Raw genomic sequence first — 18,714 nt, 5'->3', positions numbered from 1 at the left:
CAGGAGGCCGGCCAACGGTAGTAGGCCGGTGCAGATTGCTGGAGTTGTAGCAATCTGCGGCAGAATTTCGGTAGGTAGGGTGTCGCGGTCGATACCGTGACAACTCCGGAGCATAATATTTCTAGAACTTCCTAGATAAACTTATTATTTAGGTATTTATCCTTAATAATCTCCTAAATTATTTAGTTAGTTTCTATTAGATTTAACTGCGTGAACAGGTTAGGACGGAGCAGTATCTAATTTTAGGCTGCTCGAGCTTCTTCTTGCACAGGCGCATCTTGCGTATAATACGTTAAGGCGTTAGGCTTTTTACTATACTTACTAGGTTGGTAAGTAATTAAAAAGTTAAATTAGGACAGGTATTTAGACTAATAAGCCTGTTAGTAGCTTAACTACTTTATAGTTATAAAGTACTGTAGGTTTTTATAGTTACTAAGAACCTAAATTAGAAATACTGCGCCTTTTAGTTTAGGCCGCTACTATTTAAAGCATTAGATAATTGCTAAGAGTTCCTTATTATAGATTTTATAGTTATATTTAGCAGAACTTAATTGTTTTAAGAAGTAGGCTACAGGTTAGAGTATTCCTTATTTATCTATTTGCGAGAGCACTCTAGTATTTATATAGTCGGATAAATTAGCCTTAATAATAATCGGCAGTTTAGGGTCGAAATAATAGAGAATTGGGGCGGTGGTAAATACTGTCTTAAGTTGTTTAAATACCGCACAGCAGGGCTTATTAAACCGGAACAGAACATCCTTTTTTATAAATATAATTAGGGGAGCGGCCAGGCCAGAGAAATTGTTAATAAATTATTAGTAGAAGTTTGCAAATCTAATAAAGGCTTATACGTCCTTAATATTATAGGGGACTTCCTAGTTACAGATATTCTTAATCTTGTTCGGGTCAGGGGATAAAGCAATTGCGGGAGATATAGCTATACTTTCCGCATTTAAAGCAGAGGCCCTTTTAATAATATTTATCTTATTCGGCTAAGCCGGCTAGAGTATATTTAGATATATTAATTTCTATTATATCTAGGTTTTTTTATAATAGAGGGGAATATTAAAAGGGTTAGCCGGGCAGGAATTATAGATTATTATTATACTTCGCGATTAAGTTAGTATAATTATTTAGATTATCCGGGGTAGTAGCGCTAACTATTGCACAGTAGAGTTTATTAGAAAGGGAGTATTAGAGCTAAGTTATTAGGCCAGCTTTATTTAGATTTATATTAGCGGCAAGTTATTAGAATTTAGTAAAGTACGATATAAAAGCACGCCTTTCTTACTTTAGTATATAGAGTTAATTTAAGAATATAAGTTTCTAGTTCGGATTGCTGTATATAGCCTGCAGGAATTGGACAAGTTAATTAATAGTATAGATATCTTAGTCTATTAAGGGGTTAATAAGTATTAATAGGTTAGATTCTAATTAAGAGTAAGCGTATAGCAGGCGAGTATGTTTAGTTAGGTATTAATTAGCATTTCCTTCTAGTTTATACTGTAGTCGTCGGATAAAGATTAGGAGTTTCTTTTAACTCCCCTTAAATATTAGAGGGTTAATTAGATGTTTAGTCTTTAGGGTCGGCGGGGCGGCGGCTGTTAGGGAGGAGTCTGTTAAAGTTGGCGGAGTAACTTTAATAGTTAGGGTCTGTATACAGTTTATATTATTAGCAGGTATTAAGCTATTATTCGATTTATAAATAGAAGGCCCTGCAAATTATTAGTCGGGCGCTAGTAGTAGAGTAAGGGTAGATTTGGACCGAATTGCGGCTACTTCCTCCCGCAGAGCAGCAATTTCCTATTTCTGGGCGGACAGGACTTCTATTACAGCAGCCTGCTATTCCTTTATAGAGCTAATAAGCTCTAGAAGTATTATAGTCGGGTTGGCAGGGGTGTTTATAGTAGTAAGAGTAGATATAATATAATATTATAATAGCGCTATATGTAAGAGGTTAAGGGCTTAAAGAGGAGCGTTAATTAGGTGCTATATATAATACTATATAGAGAATTAAGACGTTGTATAAGGAATAGGAAAACGGGAGACGGGCCACCGGATATAAGGGCGTGGCCGAGCGCGTGGCGTACGGCCTCTATGCCGTTTCGGCGCGTGGCACGCGTATACGCGAGGTTCTTACCAGATTAGGTAATAGGAAAAGGGGGCAGCCGGTAGGTGGCTGGAGCGGGATAGGATAGGAAGCGGAAGCAAAACAGGAGCAGAGCAGGGCAGGTAGGGCAGGAGGCCGGCCAACAGTAGTAGGCCGGTGCAGATTGCTGGAGTTGTAGCAATCTGCGGCAGAATTTCGGTAGGTAGGGTGTTGCGGTCGATACCGTAATAGTAAGCATTAATTACTTAGTAGACTATTTAAAAAGCTTAACTGGATAAATATTAAGTATACTATTATAAAGGTTATAGGCTTATATACTATACGCCTTAATATACCTCCTGGAATAGAACCTATGTTTTATATTAATTAACTCCGCCTTGCGGCTTAAAATCCCCTTCCTAGCTAAGAAACAGATAATTTACAACCTTCTCCTATTAAGATTAAAGGCGAAATAAAGTATAAAATTAAGGATATTATCTAAGAATACTATTAGAAAAAAAAAAGGGGCAAGTCTAAAATATATAAAGTTAAGTAGAAGGGGTTTACCTTACCTTATAATATAGATGCAGTTAATATAAAGGATATAGAGGCTCTTAATTATTAGGAAAAGTTTATAAAAAACGCTTGTTTACTAGATAGATTACTACCCGAAAACTTCTATTAAGAAATATAAGTATAAACGTCGGCCTATAGCTGTCTAATCCTTATCTAAAAAAATTTTACTAGGAGAAAAGGGGTATTATTACGGGCTACGCCCTGTATATATTCCTTTTTTTATTAACTACCTTATAAGGCTCGGCTTGTTCCTTATATTAATTTAAACTAATATAGTGCCGATATATATAGCCTACCTAACTCGTGTAGCCTGCCGGTTTTATAAACTTAGTATAGAATTAGTTCTATTCTAGGAACTTAAATTCTATACTAAAACTGGCCAGGCCGTTCTACTTTATCTAATTTGCAACGCTTTATTCTATCTATTCCGTTCTATATACCTATTCTATTTTATAAGCTGTTACTAGGACCTATTCTAAGATTAAACCTCTATTTCTAGGAATTAGCTAGGCTGCCCTTATTATAATAGTGCTATAAGCAGGAGTTTAAGAGCTTAGAAGAAAGCTTTAATTAGATGCTAAACACGTTACTATATAGGGAATTAAGACGTTATATAAGGAATAGGAAATCGAGAGCGCCGGCGAAAAAGATATGCCGGCGGAACGTGTATATAGCATAAGCTCGCGAGCTCTATACGAGATTAGGTAACAACGCTACGTAATCTAGTCTATAACCTAGACTACGACCTAGACTAGGTCACGTAATCTAGGCTACGTTCTAGGATATAATCTAGACTAGGAGCTAGACTAGACACGTAATCGGCGAATTATAGTGGGTAAGGTATCACGGGTGGTTACTGTAATAGCCATGCCCTGTCCAATTTATTAAACCGTATACTAATATATATTTTTATAACCTAGCTACTTAAACAGCTGCTTAATTAGCTACGCATCCGTTCCGTTTTAACGTAGCCTCCTACGGAGCCTTCTTTATATTGCGGTATAATAATACAGCGCGGTATTATAGCATAAGCACGATAATACAGCACGGCGATACTATACGGAGGAGGATAGGATAGTTATATTACTTTCTTAATAATAAGGTATATAGGCAGCATGTGTTCGTAGTTTAGATCTTTAATAAATTCTTCTTATACCTAATATAATCTATTGTTTTAGGCCTACGGCCCTTATATATTATATAGTATCTTCTAATAACTCTATAAATTTATATTATAATATATCCAGAGAGTTTAAGAGCTAGTTAAGCATTTAGAAGTAATTACTAAGTATTATTTTATAACCCTTATATAAGGTGACCGGAGCACCTATAGTATATAGCTATAAGATAGAATATAGATATATTTTTTCTAATTTATACAGCCTGCCTGCGCAGGCGTATAGCCTGCAAGGCCTCTATAAGTTACGTGCTTGCTTAGGCCGGGGTATATATAGCCCTAGGCCACGCATTATAATTCCTTAAGAATTTGTCTTTTAATATATAAAGTTGTTAATTCCATCTATAAGCCCCCTACTGTGCACTTTTCCCTTATATTTAAATCCTTTATATTTCCTTATAGAAGGCAGCCAGCTTATACCTAACCTAATTGCTAAAATAATAAATTCCGGAGAATTCTCCTCCACCGCCCCTACTGTGGGAAAACGGTCGGAACAACTTAACACAGCTAAAGCCGACCTAATTACTCGCCAGCAACTTGCAGATAGAACGCATGCGTCCTATAATACGCAGAAAATATCTGCCGATAATAAGGATAACCCTAGAGATAAAGGGCTAATCCTGGCCCCTCTAGAGCAGGCCTAATATTAGCTTGCTAAATATATAGCTAAGTATTCTATAAAAGCTACTATAGCTGCAATAACTTAATAAAGAATAAGAATAAAAGCGTTATAAAAGCGTTATAACTATTCTTACTCCTCCTCTATTAACTCCTCGGTCCCCCTATAATATATGCTGCGCGTATAGCCCCTTTTTAGATAAATAGTTTGCGCTTCGCAAGGAAGCTAAATAAGCGGCTATTAACTTAGCATATTTTATAAAGTTACCTGTGCTGCTTATAGGCTTAATTACCTAGAAGAACTATAATATTTAGTGTATAGCTATAGAGTCCTAGTTTAAAATTAGCGCTGTTTTTATAGATAGCAACTAATGCACTTAATAGGCCTAATAGGGCCTTAAGAATATAGTTAACCTTTATAAGGAAACCTAATATTAACTTAAAATACTTATAAATAACAGCTTACCGCTTTTTTAGGCAGACTTAAGGCGTATTATATAGGACTATATTTAGAGTCCAACTATCTACTACTTTAAAACAGCTACCGCGTTTTATATAGCCTTTTAGAGAGAGAACTAGAAGTTTAATTTATTTCTCTAGTATATCCTCTATACTAAGGTACTTCTAGATAACACGCCGTTCTATAGTAAGGCTTCTTGCGTAGACTTCTTCTATAGCTATATCTATAAAACCGTAAAAATTGCCCTTTTAAAGTAAGAGAACCTTAAAAAAGGTACTATAGCTAAGGATTTATTTATATATATCCGCAAGGTAAAATAGATTAAGGGCCTTACTAAGGCCTTATTATCTAGATCTGCTAAGTAGGCTGCTACTACAACGCGCAATAAAAAGTGTAGTTATAGTTCTAATAGCGGCGGTAATAATACTAACCGCCGCAGGGGCAACCTATTTTCCGGAGACTATTAAAAGGGTAATACTATATTACTTTCTAATAGATCTACACCCTAATAAGGCAGCACTAGCAGTATAGGCGGCTTATAAGCGCCTTACTAGGGCTACTAAGGTAAGGGTAAAGACTCTACTAGTAATAACTAGAAGTTGAACTGGAAATAGGGGAAGCAAGGCAACAGCAGTTTAAAAAACTAACTGCCCTAATTACCGAACTCTCTTAGTTATAGTTAGGGCCCGATACTAATAGGAATTAAAAGAAAATTATATAGTATATTATACTTAAAACCCTATAGAGGCTATAATACCTCTATACTTTCTTTAATATAGGTTGTTAACTTAATTTTATCTATTAGAACCTTATAGAACGCTATAGCCTTACCGCCGCTTTATATATAAGCTATAAGCTAATAGCCACCTTCCTTAATAATAATCTAATAGAGATCTTTAACTACTATTCCCTTCTTACCTAAGTAAAAGACTCTTATTTAATTAACCGGACTATTAGTCTGTAGGTCTTCTAGGGAGCTAAGTTTATAGGATATAACCTAATTCTTAAATAGGATTAGTTAAAAAAAGCAGATCCAATAATTAGTTTCCGTGACGGGACGTTCGCCTGGGGCGAAATCTCTAAAACCTGTATTTAGGTATACTTATTATAAAATCTGCTTAACAACCTAGATAAGGGCGAGGAGTTATACCAGCTACACCCCGGCAAATTTAAATACAGCGCGGAATACAAGGCATTCTTCTCTATTTACGCATTCCCTAATTTATTCCCTAAGGAGGTCCTTACCACCTAGGGTAGTAGTAATAGAAACCCGGAACTATACCTCCCTCCTCTATACTAACAGTACGTTAATACAGTATAAGTTTTTATAATCCGCGTATATAAACTACACCTAAACCTGCAATAGCTACCTAATACGTATATATTAGTAATAGTCGCCGCAATATAAGCAGAATAGACTATTCTAGATTACTATTATTAGTATCTAGAAGCCTTTTTAAAGGACCTTGCAAGCGTTCTACTATAAAACTCTAAGTATAATTATATAATTAATTTAGAGGAAGGTATAATACTACTATATAAGCTAATCTATAATCTTTTATAGAGAGAACTGCAGATCCTTTAAAAGTACTTAGAAAGCTTTTTTAGCAAAGGCTGGATATAACTAAGTAAGTTACCTGCTAGGCTAGTGCCCTAATCCTATTTATACTAAAGGCTAATAGAATAATACAGCTGTGTGTTAACTATTATAGTCTTAATTTAATTATAATAAAGAACTAATACCTGCTCCCTTTTATTAGTAAGATGCTAGATTACTTCTTATAAGCAAAGATTTTTACTAAGTTAGATCTATGAAATGCGTATTACCGACTTTATATAAAGGAAGGCAATAAGTAGAAGACTGCATTCTGCACCCGCTATAGCTATTATAAATACCTTATTACGCCTTTTAGGCTAGCCAACGCGCTGTTAATATTCTAAAGCTATATTTATAAAGCTTTAGCCGGCCTCCTTAACTAATCCTATATTATCTATTTTAATAATATTCTTATCTTCTTAAAGAATAAAAAGGAATATATTAAGTATATTAAGCAAGTTCTTAAACAGCTACTTAAGTTTAAACTCTATACTAAAGCATCTAAATACGCTTTCTATACTAAATATATTAAGTTTCTAGGGTTTATTATTACCCTAGAGGGCGTTATTATAGACCCGGTCTGTATTAAAGTAATTAAAGAATAGCCTAAGCTAGAGAACTACTATAATATCCAGGTGTTCCTAGGCTTTATAAACTTCTACCGCCGCTTTATTTAGAATTTCTTGCAGCTAGTAAGCAAGCTAAACGCGCATATATTGCAGGCCTCTTGGCCCCCCTAAGGGGGGGAAAGAACAACTCTAAAACTAAAAAGGAAGAAGTTAAAGAAAGGTTCTATAAAGTGGTACAAGCTATAGAACTAGCCTAATAATATAGCGCATGCGTTTTACACGCTATATACAGCGTTTATGCAGGCACTAGTGCTCCGGCACTATAACCCGTAATTGCCGCTTATACTTATTATAGATGCATCCAATTTTACCTATTTAGGTATACTTCTTTAACTGGTTTAAAGCGCGATAGGTAAACAGGATTAAAATTACTGGCACCTAATTATATACTATAGCTGGAAGTTTAATAATATAGAGACTTAGTACAACACCTATAATAAGGAGCTGCATGCTATTATAGAGTGCTTTAAGCACTAGCAGCACTACCTTAAAAGCGCTTTATATATAATTTATATACTTAGCAACTATAACAACTTAAAGTACTTTATAAGCACTAAGGTGCTGTTACTAAGGCAGGCCCGCTATACGGAGCAACTCTCTCGGTTTAATTTTAATATTAAGTATAAGCCGGGTGTTTTAAACCTTGCAGACGGGCTCTCCTGCTAACTAGACTATACCTATAGCTTTAAAAAGAATAGTAAGCGTATAGGCCTTAATACTATACTGCCTACTCTTTAATAAAAGTTAAAAGTAATAAACCTTAAGGGCGGTTTATTAGGGGCTGCTACCCCTACCTTATAAAATGCAAGCGTAAAGCCTGTAAGCAATACTTGCTATTATAGTGCTAAGGAGCTACAGGCTTAACTTAACTATATATATCTCTCCTATTGTCACCTAATTATATTAAACCCTAGGGAATTACCCCTAGTATAGGTAGATAAACCTCTTAACGCCTATATAATTCTTACCGTGCGCTGCGCCGGCAAGATTGCTAGAATACAGGCCGCAGCAACCTACGTTCCTTAGTATTAAGCAGTTGCAGCTATATTAACTAAAACGGTATTTACAGAGAAACTACCTAAGTTATTTATTAACTTTATTTATATAATACAGGAAAAAGATATCTTCTCTAAAGATATTATTAGACAATTAAATAGTAGATATCTCCCTGCCGGCGTCTTAAACTATAACCTTAATAATAATAACCTTCTCTAAAGAAATAAAAAGGTCTATATGCTATAGTATATACCTTTTTATAATAAGATCCTTAAGCGCAATTATAATAACCCTATAGCGGGATACTACAGTATTAACTATATACTTAATATTATCCGGCGTAAGTACGCGTGGATAGGTTTTATAAAGGACGTTCGCAACTATATTAAGCACTATAATCTGTGCTAGCAGTATAAAATATATTAGCATGCCCTATATAGAGAGCTATAAAGTCTTAAAATCCTTTCTGCGCTATAGAAACACTTTTTCTTAGACTTTATTACTAATCTCTTAGAGTCGGCGGGCCTAAATAATAAGAAATATAATAGTATACTTGTTCTAATCGACCGCTTTATAAAGCTGGTTTAATATCTTCCTTATTATAAGACTATTAACTTAGCAGCCCTTATAAAGCTATTATTTTAAGCATTTTTAACCTCCGAAGTCCTTATTAGCTTTATATCCGACTGCGGAACAGTTTTTATAAGTAAATACTAGAGTAAAGTATACTATAATCTTAAAATTAAGTATAAGCTAAGCACTGCTTTCTATTCTTAATCTAATAGGCAGACGGAACAATAAAATCAGGAGCTTAAAGTATACCTAAGAATATTTATAAACTACTAGCAGGATAACTAGGTTAAATACCTTCCTACCGCGGAGTTTGCATATAATTTAAAGATATATACCTCTACTAAGTTTACCTCTATTAAACTGGCCTACAGTATATAACCAATTTTCCCTAATAGTGTACTAGAGTCCGACTAGCAGGGTAATATTCCTAAAAAGACCAATACTATATTTTCTAACCCTTTCTCTAAGAATATATAGAGAGCCGACGCGCATCTCCTTTATATATAAAACGCACGCAACGCAGCTATAAGAAACCTTAAGCACGCTTAGGAGCTTTAGCAGAAGTACTATAACTGCACACGCTTACTAAAGTACTTTGTAGAAGGGCAGCTTATTTTTCTTTTATCTAAGAATATTTAAACTAAGCGCCTGTATAAGAAACTAGATAATAAGTTTCTAGGTTCTTTTAAAAATTTTAAGGCTGTAGGCTCCTAAGCTTATAAGCTAGAGCTCTTTCCTTTTATATAATACCTATATCTTATCTTCTATATATAACTCCTTAAGCCCTATAAGGCATATAAAGGGGAATTTTACCCTTTTTAAGTAGAGTTAGAAGACTAGAACAACGCGTAGGAAGTTAAAGCTGTTGTTAACTATAAAGCTACGGCTTAAGGCACCTAGTACCTAATTAAATAGCTAGAATATAATAATACTTAGAACTCCTTTATATATAAATTAGAACTTTCTAATTGCTAAAAAGTTCTTAAGGAATATAAGCGTACTATAGGAACGGGCGTTACGCAGGTAAAACGCTAGCGTAGACTAAGGCCTACTAAACTAATAGCACTCTTAACTCTAGCCCTAAAAAGGCAAGGTTATTTTCTAGGGTTAAGGAATAAACCTAAGCAGATAAAGGAATAGCACTAGAAACCCTATATTATGCTGTACTTTATCTAGAAGCTAATATAGTATAGAATTAGGTATCTCTATATTAATTCTAAAACTCCTTAGGGTATAATTCTATTCCTATGCTATTATCCCTATGCCTTTATCACGTTGTTCCTTAGCATTCTCTTGGTAGTCATCGAGGCCGCAGGTCATCACGTGCACGGACGTCACGTGATCGCGGGCCGAGGGTTCTTCCGCCGCCCGGGGTTCTGCCGGCGCGCGCTCAACTATATAGCAGGCTCGTGGCCGGAGCCTTATTTCCCTCCACGCAACCTCGTCAATAGCAATATAACCCTTTTCCAGCCACGAACCTAACAGCCTTCCTACTTAGCCCCAGGGCTATAGTAGATAAAGCGCCTTTTATAGGGAATTATCTGCTTAAACAGATACCGCTTTATATTAGCGTTAATAACCTTATTTATTAAAGCTATACAACCTATATAGCTAATTTCTAGCTAGCAGAAGGTTAGCAAATACTTTACACGCGCTTTATAGCAGAATTGCACTTACCTTTATCCTTTCTATATAAGCTTCTAGTAATTTCTGCCAAGTATAGGTAAATAACTCCACGCTGCCAGCTGCTTTAATTTTAGTGCTCTTAGCTTTATTAAAGGCGTTTATATAAGAACTAAACTTCTTTATATAGTTATATAGTTGCTTAAAATAGTAAGTTTAGGTCTTTTTATTAGAATGCCCCTTAGCAGTTTTATATACTTTAGTATATATATAAGGTACTGCGCAGCATAATAGAACTCCAGAGGAACCTAAAGTAGTTAGCTATTATCTATCTTCCTAGTAATAGCCTACTTACTAAAATACAGTTATAATAACCAGAGCTACACTTATTATATTTGCTATGCGGACTCTTATACTTATATAAAGCCAAGATCTTTTTATATATCTTTCTAATAAAGCTCTAGATATAGCGCATATAGAAGTTGCGCAGGTAAAAAGGCTAAGGAATAAGGTGGTTAGGCACCTTATTAGCTTTTATAATAAGAATATTAGAAATATCTTTAAAGTCCACTATTTTATTAGTAATAAAGTATAGAAGCCGAGAGCCTTAAAAAAGGTAGAGAAGAGATATAAAAGCTTAGAAGACTTCCTAAAAAGTAGAGTATAGAGGAAAGGGAGTAGAGAGCGCCTAGATAAAGTTCTTATACTTAAAATCTATCCTAGGGTCCGCCAGATTACACGGGCGCAGACTGCTAGATTATAGCGCCGATATATTATATACGCACGCGACACTAGTAAACCTTTTTAGTTTATTATACGCAAGGACATCTAAACAGCAGCACTAAAGTCCCGCAGGCCTAAGGGTCTATTAAGGATAATTCCACGTATAAAGCATAATAATATTAGTACTACCTCCCTATTATATATTTCTCCTTTTAGGCGCGCCCCCTGTGTATGCATAATATATAGCATAGAGCTGCGCCGATAACCGGGGCTAAACTTATATTCGCCTTTAGGATAAAAAAGGCTTATATTACTAATACTCTCCAGGGGCCTATATACACGCGCGTATTTAGCGTATAGGAAACTAGTATAAAAAAGCTGTTAAGAAGAGCAAAAAAAAAAAGCGCGCTGGGAATTAAACTCCTAAGCAGTAAAAGCAACGTAATAGCACTAAAAACCGGAGCTATAATATCTCCGGATTACTAATACTAGAAAACTCTACTTTATAATAGCAATTGTTATAGACCTAGATTTAGCCCTTTTAATTGCCCTAACCTTATAGTAGAGTATAGTAATTATACTATTAAGCAATTATTAGACGCATTCTATACTATAAAATTAGAGGTTAGTTTAAAACACCCTATATATATATACAGGTGCCACGCACGTATTATACACCGTATCTAGCCACGCAGCCTTGCCGTTCTACGCCACGATGCGATCTCGGCCGCACAGCAATGCTAAATTAGGTAACTACTATATACGGAGAACGTAAACTGCATATTAAAAGGCCAACTACTATAACCTATTACTTGCTAATATAAAATTACAGTAATATTATATAAGTTTTATAGGCACTACGCTTCTCCTAAGTATTAGGCTTTATACCTATAACGGCGCCTACACCAGCTACTAGCGCCTAAATCTTAAACCTATACACTGCTATTATACAGGGCTTTAGCTAGTAATATACGACTATTCTATTACTATAGTACTCTTAGTTCCTCTATTTTTCCCTATAGAATTGCAAGGTTTATTTAATAAAGCTATATAGGTTCGGGTTAAACCCTTTTTAAAGGGGGAGGTAGTATAAGGTAACCGGAGCACCTATAGTATATAGCTATAAGATAGAATATAAATATATCCTTTCCAATTTATACAGCCTGCCTGCGTAGGCGTATAGCCTGCAAGGCCTCTATAAGTTACGTGCTCGCTTAAGCCGGGGTATATATAGCCCTAGGCCACGCATTATAATTCCTTAAGAATTTGTCTTTTAATACACGAAGTCGTTAATTCCATCTATAAGCCCCCTGCTGTATACTCTTCCCTTATACCTGTCACGGCTTGAACGGTGAAGCTTGCTGCACAGCGTAACACGTGATGTTAGGACCCGGCGAGAGGCCTTGTTGCAAGGGCCTATGCGAGCCTTGGCAGGAGTATACCTGCCGACCGCCGCCCTGCCTCCTTGTAGCTCCTTGAGCTACGTCTTGTTATTCAACCCGCCTGCCTGCCGTGCATTATAGAACACGTAGTGAATTCAGTTATTACTTCTACCTACCTGCCCGAGCTAGCTAGGGCAATCCTGCCGCCCGAGACTGTGATAATACCTTAACTATTAGAATAGCTTTATAAAAGGCCTCCAGGCTATTATAGAGGTGCTTAAGCTACTTCTAGTACTTTAGCTTTAGTATATTATTCTTCTAAAGTTTTTTTATATTATTATTTAGTTTATATATTCTATAGAACTTCTAGATATATTCTTTATAGTTAAGGAAGCGGCTAATAGCTATAAATAGTAAATTCTATTGCATTTAGTTATTCTAGATAAGCTAAAGTATTAAATTAGCCCTAGGGCTGTAGTGTTAAGGTTTAGAAGGCCCGGTAAAACCCCGGATTTTAGATTATCTATTTTTCCAGCACTATAATATTTACTAAATTTGCAATTATATATAATTAGGCAGCAGCTATAACGCCACTATATATTATAGCTACTGCCTAATTATATATACTATATAAGGTTCTATATTAAGCTAATTAACCCTTACTGCTTCTAAAGCTACTATACTTTGCTATAGTTTTAATTCTAGTACGCCACCTAGATTTATCTATAGATCTTATCCGCGTCCTAGCTAATAATAAAGTCCTGCGCGCAAAGGTTTATAATATAGCTAAAGTAGCGTAGGTAATAAGCTTTATAATGCTTTATAAATATATTTAGGTATAAAATCCGCAGAATAAGGTCTACTGCTATATTATTTAACTCCGCGTTATCTGCTATAAAATAACTAACGCGTTCTTAGAAGCTATAGTCTTAAATAATAGCTAGTAATCTCTAGGCTATATTCTTGCTGCTATAGTTACTAAAAACCTTATAAAGCGCCAAGACTACTATATATTACCTGCCGGTTTTGCTAATAAAGTAGCTATATACTTTAAGTATAGTATAACTGTTTAGCAACATCTAAAAATTAAAAAAGAGCAAAATTGCGCTATAAGCGCACCTTAGCTCTGCTTTTAGCTTATCCTTTCTACTCTTACTAGGTATTAGTTACCTACTTTTAAACTGTTAAAGCTGCCTTTAGTAGGTACTTATTAAGACCTAAATATAGGAACTCTAACACCCTATAGAAGTAGATATTTTTAAACTAGAAAAATGTAATATAATAGTAAATAATCTACTATATAAGCAGCCGCTTAAACATCTTAAATATTACCCTTATACTAAGCCGCCGCAGCTTACTATAGTTGTAGAGGTTAGGTTAATTTAAGGCTATAGGTGGACGCATATATAGCAGGCCCGTCTGCTTATCTATCTAGTAGACCTTAATAAGGTAATCTGTAGCAGTAGACCTGCCTGTTAAGATAACTAGCAGCTCCTAATATCTGTTTATACGCTTATAAAGATAGCAGTAGTAGATAGTACCACTTCTAATTATCCTCTCCTTAAGTTAAACGTCCTTCCCCCACTTCTAGCAGTGCAATGTTTGCATCCGATAAGCCCTAGTGTTACTAGTAAGGTCCTTGCAACGTATATACATCTTGCCAGTAATCCGGAACTTGCCCACCTCTACAGCCTTATTACGGTGTGGATTAATAGATTTTGGGGCAAGGATAAACTATGCTGTAGGTGCTACACCAAGGGCCTAAGCGAGAGAGCAAAGAGGGCGTACGGGTTTGGCTATAGCGGTGCTGATACAAACAGGAGTGCGAATAACTTCAAAAACGCGTGCAGGAATGCGTAAGACGGGCAGGATAACTTCTCAGGGGATTAGGTCAATAAACTACGCGCTAGCTCACTAAAAATAGGACAGAATCCCCTGTTTTCTAATCTGGCTAGTCTAGCTAGGCTAGGCTGCATGCAAAACGGGCAGGCTGCACGGGCTGCACGGGCTGCACGGGCTGCACGGGCTGCACGGGCTGCTGAACCTCAACACCACGAAATCTATCACGAGATTTTGATTTCCAATTGGAGCTCCAGGAGCTCCAGGACCTTCGGCTCCACTCCATCCAGGAGCGAGTAAGAGCCAGCTCCACTCCAGGTTGTAGGGCGCTCCACTCCAGTTCGCTCCACTCCGGTCCAGTCCAACAAGATCACTGATGGTCAAGCCGGGTCAAGCTGCTAAAGATGGCAAAATAGTGGAGGAGCAAAACTTAGAGCGAGCATAAATACTCGCAAGTGGCGAATTAGCTAAGGGGAAGAATCCAGACCTTTACGTTACATAGCCCAAGCAATTTCATACAGCCGCTCTAAATATACTCGATAATGAACCAACTTTTCCCTTTTGGTAAGCCTCAGGTTGAAACTAGGTTGAAACTAGGCAGCCTTTAAGTGGTTTCATCCTTCCATATCTGTACAGGGGGAGTACACCCCCCTCCCTCCTCCAAGGGGCTATATATACGGGCCTTCTGCCTCTTCAAATCAACACAGAACTGCTTCTCTCTGTAATCCGACAGTAAGGGTAGAAGATCTATCTGGCCATGGACCAACAACTAAAATATTTCCTCAAAACAATATTAATACAAAACCGATTCGAACAATCAGCTTGCAATAGCTACAGTTATCGGTAAAGATTTTGCATAACTTTAAATTTCAACAACAGAGGGTGGTGCTTTCCGTTACTCCGTGTACCCTTGAATCTATCCGTCTTATAGCGAGTGCAAAGATTGATATCTATTTTAATAGAGCACATCGCAAACATTAGGGGCCAAATATAAAAGATTTTCTATTCATAAATACGGACAAGCATTATCTAACTATCTCCCAGCACTAAGAAGCAACCTTTAATGGGATAGCTAGATACGGTACTGGGGAAGTGCGGAAACTCGGGAGCATGTGTGGACAGTGACAAGCGACTTACTTAGGTCTATGTTTTTCCCTAGTGGTGCGTATATGGAAATTCAAAGTTACCCATTCATCCATAATATCTTGTTCTAAACCCCGGGTAGATGTTGTTAGGCCTGACAGGAATGTTGACAGGCGATCGAAATCGCTACGGACAGGTCCACCTAAACTGAGGTTGAAATTGATGTAAACTCTGCTTGTATTGTAGTGGCCGTACGGGCCGAATATATACTGATAGGAAATGGCCCACCCCCTAGGTCTTATCAGCTCAGCTGAATAGAGGCCAGCTGAAAGGAATGGACACTGCTAAGAGGACCCTGGTGTAACTGAACAGAGGGCCTCGCCACGCTGAGTGCGCGCTAGTAGCAACCAACCAAAGAACGGGAATCAAGAAGAGAGAAAAAGGGGGGGAGTGCCTGTACGTAGGTGACCGTGAACCGTATGAGTTGTTGATCCTAGGTTGTAGCTGTTACAACCCGAGTGAAACGGAGCTGGTGGCGCAGAAGGGGAGATCGGTGTCGGCGCTGGAGATGGTGAGTGAGGTGCTCATATGAGTTAATGAGTTGATGGGGAGCTGGCAGAGATCTGGCTCGCAAACAGTAGGGTACATACCAAGCCGTTAGCCCTTGATCAGCCGAGCACGACGGATTCAGCGAGCACGAGTTGTAGAGGCTGTGGGGCACGCATTTGGTGATGATAGGGCAGCCCGTTGGGGTGCCTTTGGACTCGCCGTCGCAGCAGCCCCACCAGTGGACATCCGGATCGTAGCCGCAAGCCCCGTCACCGCAAGTAATCGTGGTGTCGACGGAGCCGCTGAGGTACGCGCAAACGCCTGAACCGCGTTTTCGCAGTTCAAGGAGCGCGGCGGCGGTGGGCTTCGGGGTAAAGCCGTCTAGGGAGTAGTCCTGGAGGATTAGGGTCGGCTTGGGGAGATCGAAGTTGAAGGCTACTGTAGAGGCAGGGAGGCAGGGAGGCCGAGGAGGATAGAGATACGGTGGTGGAGGGAAGGCATCTTGCTTGCTGTACTGAGAAAACATGGGATGGATGCAAAAAAGAACTTGGAGAGAACAATAAGGAATCATCAGTGGAGCCATCTCGTCTTTATAGTTCCTGGCATGGGAGAAAACAAGGTTCGTGAGGCTGAAGGCTAGGAAGCACGGTATCCTTTAGAGACTTGATAACATTAACAGGCCTTTTCAGAAATAAACGTCGAGATATGACGACAACGGTGAGAATTGCACCAGCACCCGCAGAGATGGAGACAATAGTTCGATCGGGCCAGGATTTGGTCACAGCGCAGTTCCGCATCCTCACAATCAAGTTCAGTGCTCACCATTCAAAGCGAGACGTCTCCCGTATCTTACAACCTTCAAAGATCGTACAGTCTCAATTGGAGTGCACAAATTTCCCTACTAACCCTTCCCCTCCGAGAACGTCCTCTATCTTCGGACCTCAGAACAGCACTCTACTCACTGCGACGAAACCTGCCAAATCCCATTTCTGCGGTGCTGTACGGTGCATCCAGTCCCGCCAATCGTCATTGTTAACAGCTTTATGGATTCTTAGATATTCTTAATAATCTGGATACTAGCTAGCAAACTCTTAGTCAATAAGCCTAGTGATATTGTGAGTATGGTCGTCGATCATGATATTTCCTGGCGCTATGTCGCAGTGCGTAAAGACGGAGCTCTGAGAGCTAGGAAGCATAGCAAGTATCTCCTCTTTGGTATATCTTCGGCCATAAAAGTGATAGTAGCGTTCAAATATCCGAGCTCGGACGGCAGCATCATCGATAAGAGGCTGGGGAGGAGACTTGAGATCTTCGATATACACGTCCTGGCTGCAAGTCCCGTCGGCAGAGCAAAGGAAGAAGTCTTTGAATTCGGGTGGTTTCGGGATCTGTCGAATCTTTCCGATCAGGCTCCAAATGTCGCGACAGAGACGCTCCTTTGTTTTCTCATCGAGAGTATCCCAGTGGTCCTTGAGAGGCGATCCTGGAATGATGCTCATGAATAGGTCGCCATGGTTCTCATTGTAGGTACCGAAGTACACTTCAGGGACCGGAACATCCGTCTGGTTGCCCACGAGCCTTAGAGCGGCCTCCTCCCGCGGGCGTACTCTACTGCCAGATTTTCCGATCTGGTCATCGCCGAGTCGTGTTATACGGGCCCCCATTTGAAGCATCACGCGTGGGGGTCCCTCTGAACCCCAGTCTGGGGATGCTGCCCTGCGAAGTCTTGGTTTTGGTGTTGCTACATGATCTTCGGGGGTGGTGTCCATTGCAGAAGGAAAGAGGAGGTTAGTGTGCTAATGCAGAGCGCCTGTAGTATAATGATCTTGGGCGCAGCCGTGGCCGATGTGGTCGTGTGAGTAGTAATTATCGTGAGGGTAATGAAGTCACGCTGGGCTGATTCCAAAAATAAGTCGGCTTGCCAAGCCCCACTCGGGCCACGAGAGGCGACAATCACCGCTCACGGTGTAAGGGGTGAGTCCTCGTGCTGGCTAGGCTGCGGACTAATAGCAGCCGAACTGTTCCCTTGGACAGACTCGATGCTCGGTGATAAAGCACCTTGGCCTTTGCCGGGTTCATCCAGTGTAGCTGGCCTTCCAAAGGTAGGAGATGCTGCAATATCTGGGGTGCTAGCCCAGTTCCCGGGGCTGTTCCCAATACCCAGTTTAATCTCTATTCTCCTTAGACTCGCGATAATGTCCAGTAGAATTTCTTTCGTTTCTGTCTTGCTCAACCTCTTTCTTCTTAAGCGGTCAGCGGAGCATGCATTTGAAGGAGGTGGCATGTCTTACTGATGCTTGTACACACAATCTCGGCCTTGCGCTCTGCACAACTGGCACTGAACCTCTCCGCTGCACTTCGTTTTTCGAAAGCGGCAGGCACCGCAGGCCTACATTCACGGTAGGTGTTCGATATCAGACGCATGCTGGGCTGGGCTAGCCGTACTATCGAGATGGACTTCCTCTTCGGTTTCTTTATGGAATTGCTAGAAACATTACTATTGAGATGATGTTGTGGCTCGGCTGGCCGCTTCTGGCCACCGGCGCCTGTCTGGGGACTTGAATACGGCGAAGGATGTTCTAAGGAGGCTAGATGCCCTTGATGCAGTTCATACCCGGCCATGTTGGCTAGAGTTTGAAGGACGTAAAAGTATGTAACTAGAAAGCGCAGGAGAGCAACCGCTGAAATGCAGCGGGAAGGCAACGAGTTGAAGGACCTCTTAGCTGCGTCGGGCAATGTGGTTGATATAACATTCAAATAGCAGGGAGAAGCAAATTATGTTTCCCCCTGATCCAATTCG

At 39.0% G+C, this 18,714-nt stretch overlaps 3 protein-coding genes across 3 annotated transcripts; all 3 read right to left on the bottom strand.

Annotated features, from left to right (window-relative positions):
* Positions 1–15,315: 15,315 nt before the first annotated feature.
* BDZ99DRAFT_478972 (uncharacterized protein) lies at positions 15,316–16,440 on the bottom strand (the record flags this gene model as incomplete). The annotated part of the gene is made up of 3 exons (XM_033722204.1): positions 15,316–15,340; positions 15,420–15,656; positions 16,016–16,440. 3 exons carry the CDS (start codon positions 16,438–16,440, stop codon positions 15,316–15,318), a joined length of 687 nt encoding a protein of 228 aa, XP_033574472.1.
* A 241-nt stretch (positions 16,441–16,681) lies between these two features.
* Positions 16,682–17,626, bottom strand: BDZ99DRAFT_465361 (uncharacterized protein). Its single transcript, XM_033720527.1, has one exon. It carries the CDS (start codon positions 17,576–17,578, stop codon positions 17,006–17,008), a length of 573 nt encoding a protein of 190 aa, XP_033574471.1. The 5' UTR covers positions 17,579–17,626; the 3' UTR covers positions 16,682–17,005.
* Positions 17,627–17,874: 248 nt separating this feature from the next.
* On the bottom strand, positions 17,875–18,536 carry BDZ99DRAFT_523119 (uncharacterized protein; the record flags this gene model as incomplete). The annotated part of the gene is made up of 2 exons (XM_033725776.1): positions 17,875–18,134; positions 18,206–18,536. The coding sequence occupies 2 exons, from the start codon at positions 18,534–18,536 to the stop codon at positions 17,875–17,877; spliced, it is 591 nt and encodes a 196-aa protein (XP_033574470.1).
* Positions 18,537–18,714: the final 178 nt, after the last annotated feature.

The sequence above is a fragment of the Mytilinidion resinicola genome, assembly GCF_010093595.1.
Source record: "Mytilinidion resinicola strain CBS 304.34 unplaced genomic scaffold BDZ99scaffold_14, whole genome shotgun sequence".
Classification (NCBI taxonomy): domain Eukaryota; kingdom Fungi; phylum Ascomycota; class Dothideomycetes; order Mytilinidiales; family Mytilinidiaceae; genus Mytilinidion; species Mytilinidion resinicola.
Note: the sequence above shows the minus strand (reverse complement) of the source record. Positions and strands in the feature narration are given on the sequence as shown.

Excerpts from the sequence above, each read along its gene's own strand:
- BDZ99DRAFT_465361 (XM_033720527.1), bottom strand. The coding sequence starts at position 17,578 with ATGGGGGCCCGTATAACACGACTCGGCGATGACCAGATCGGAAAATCT.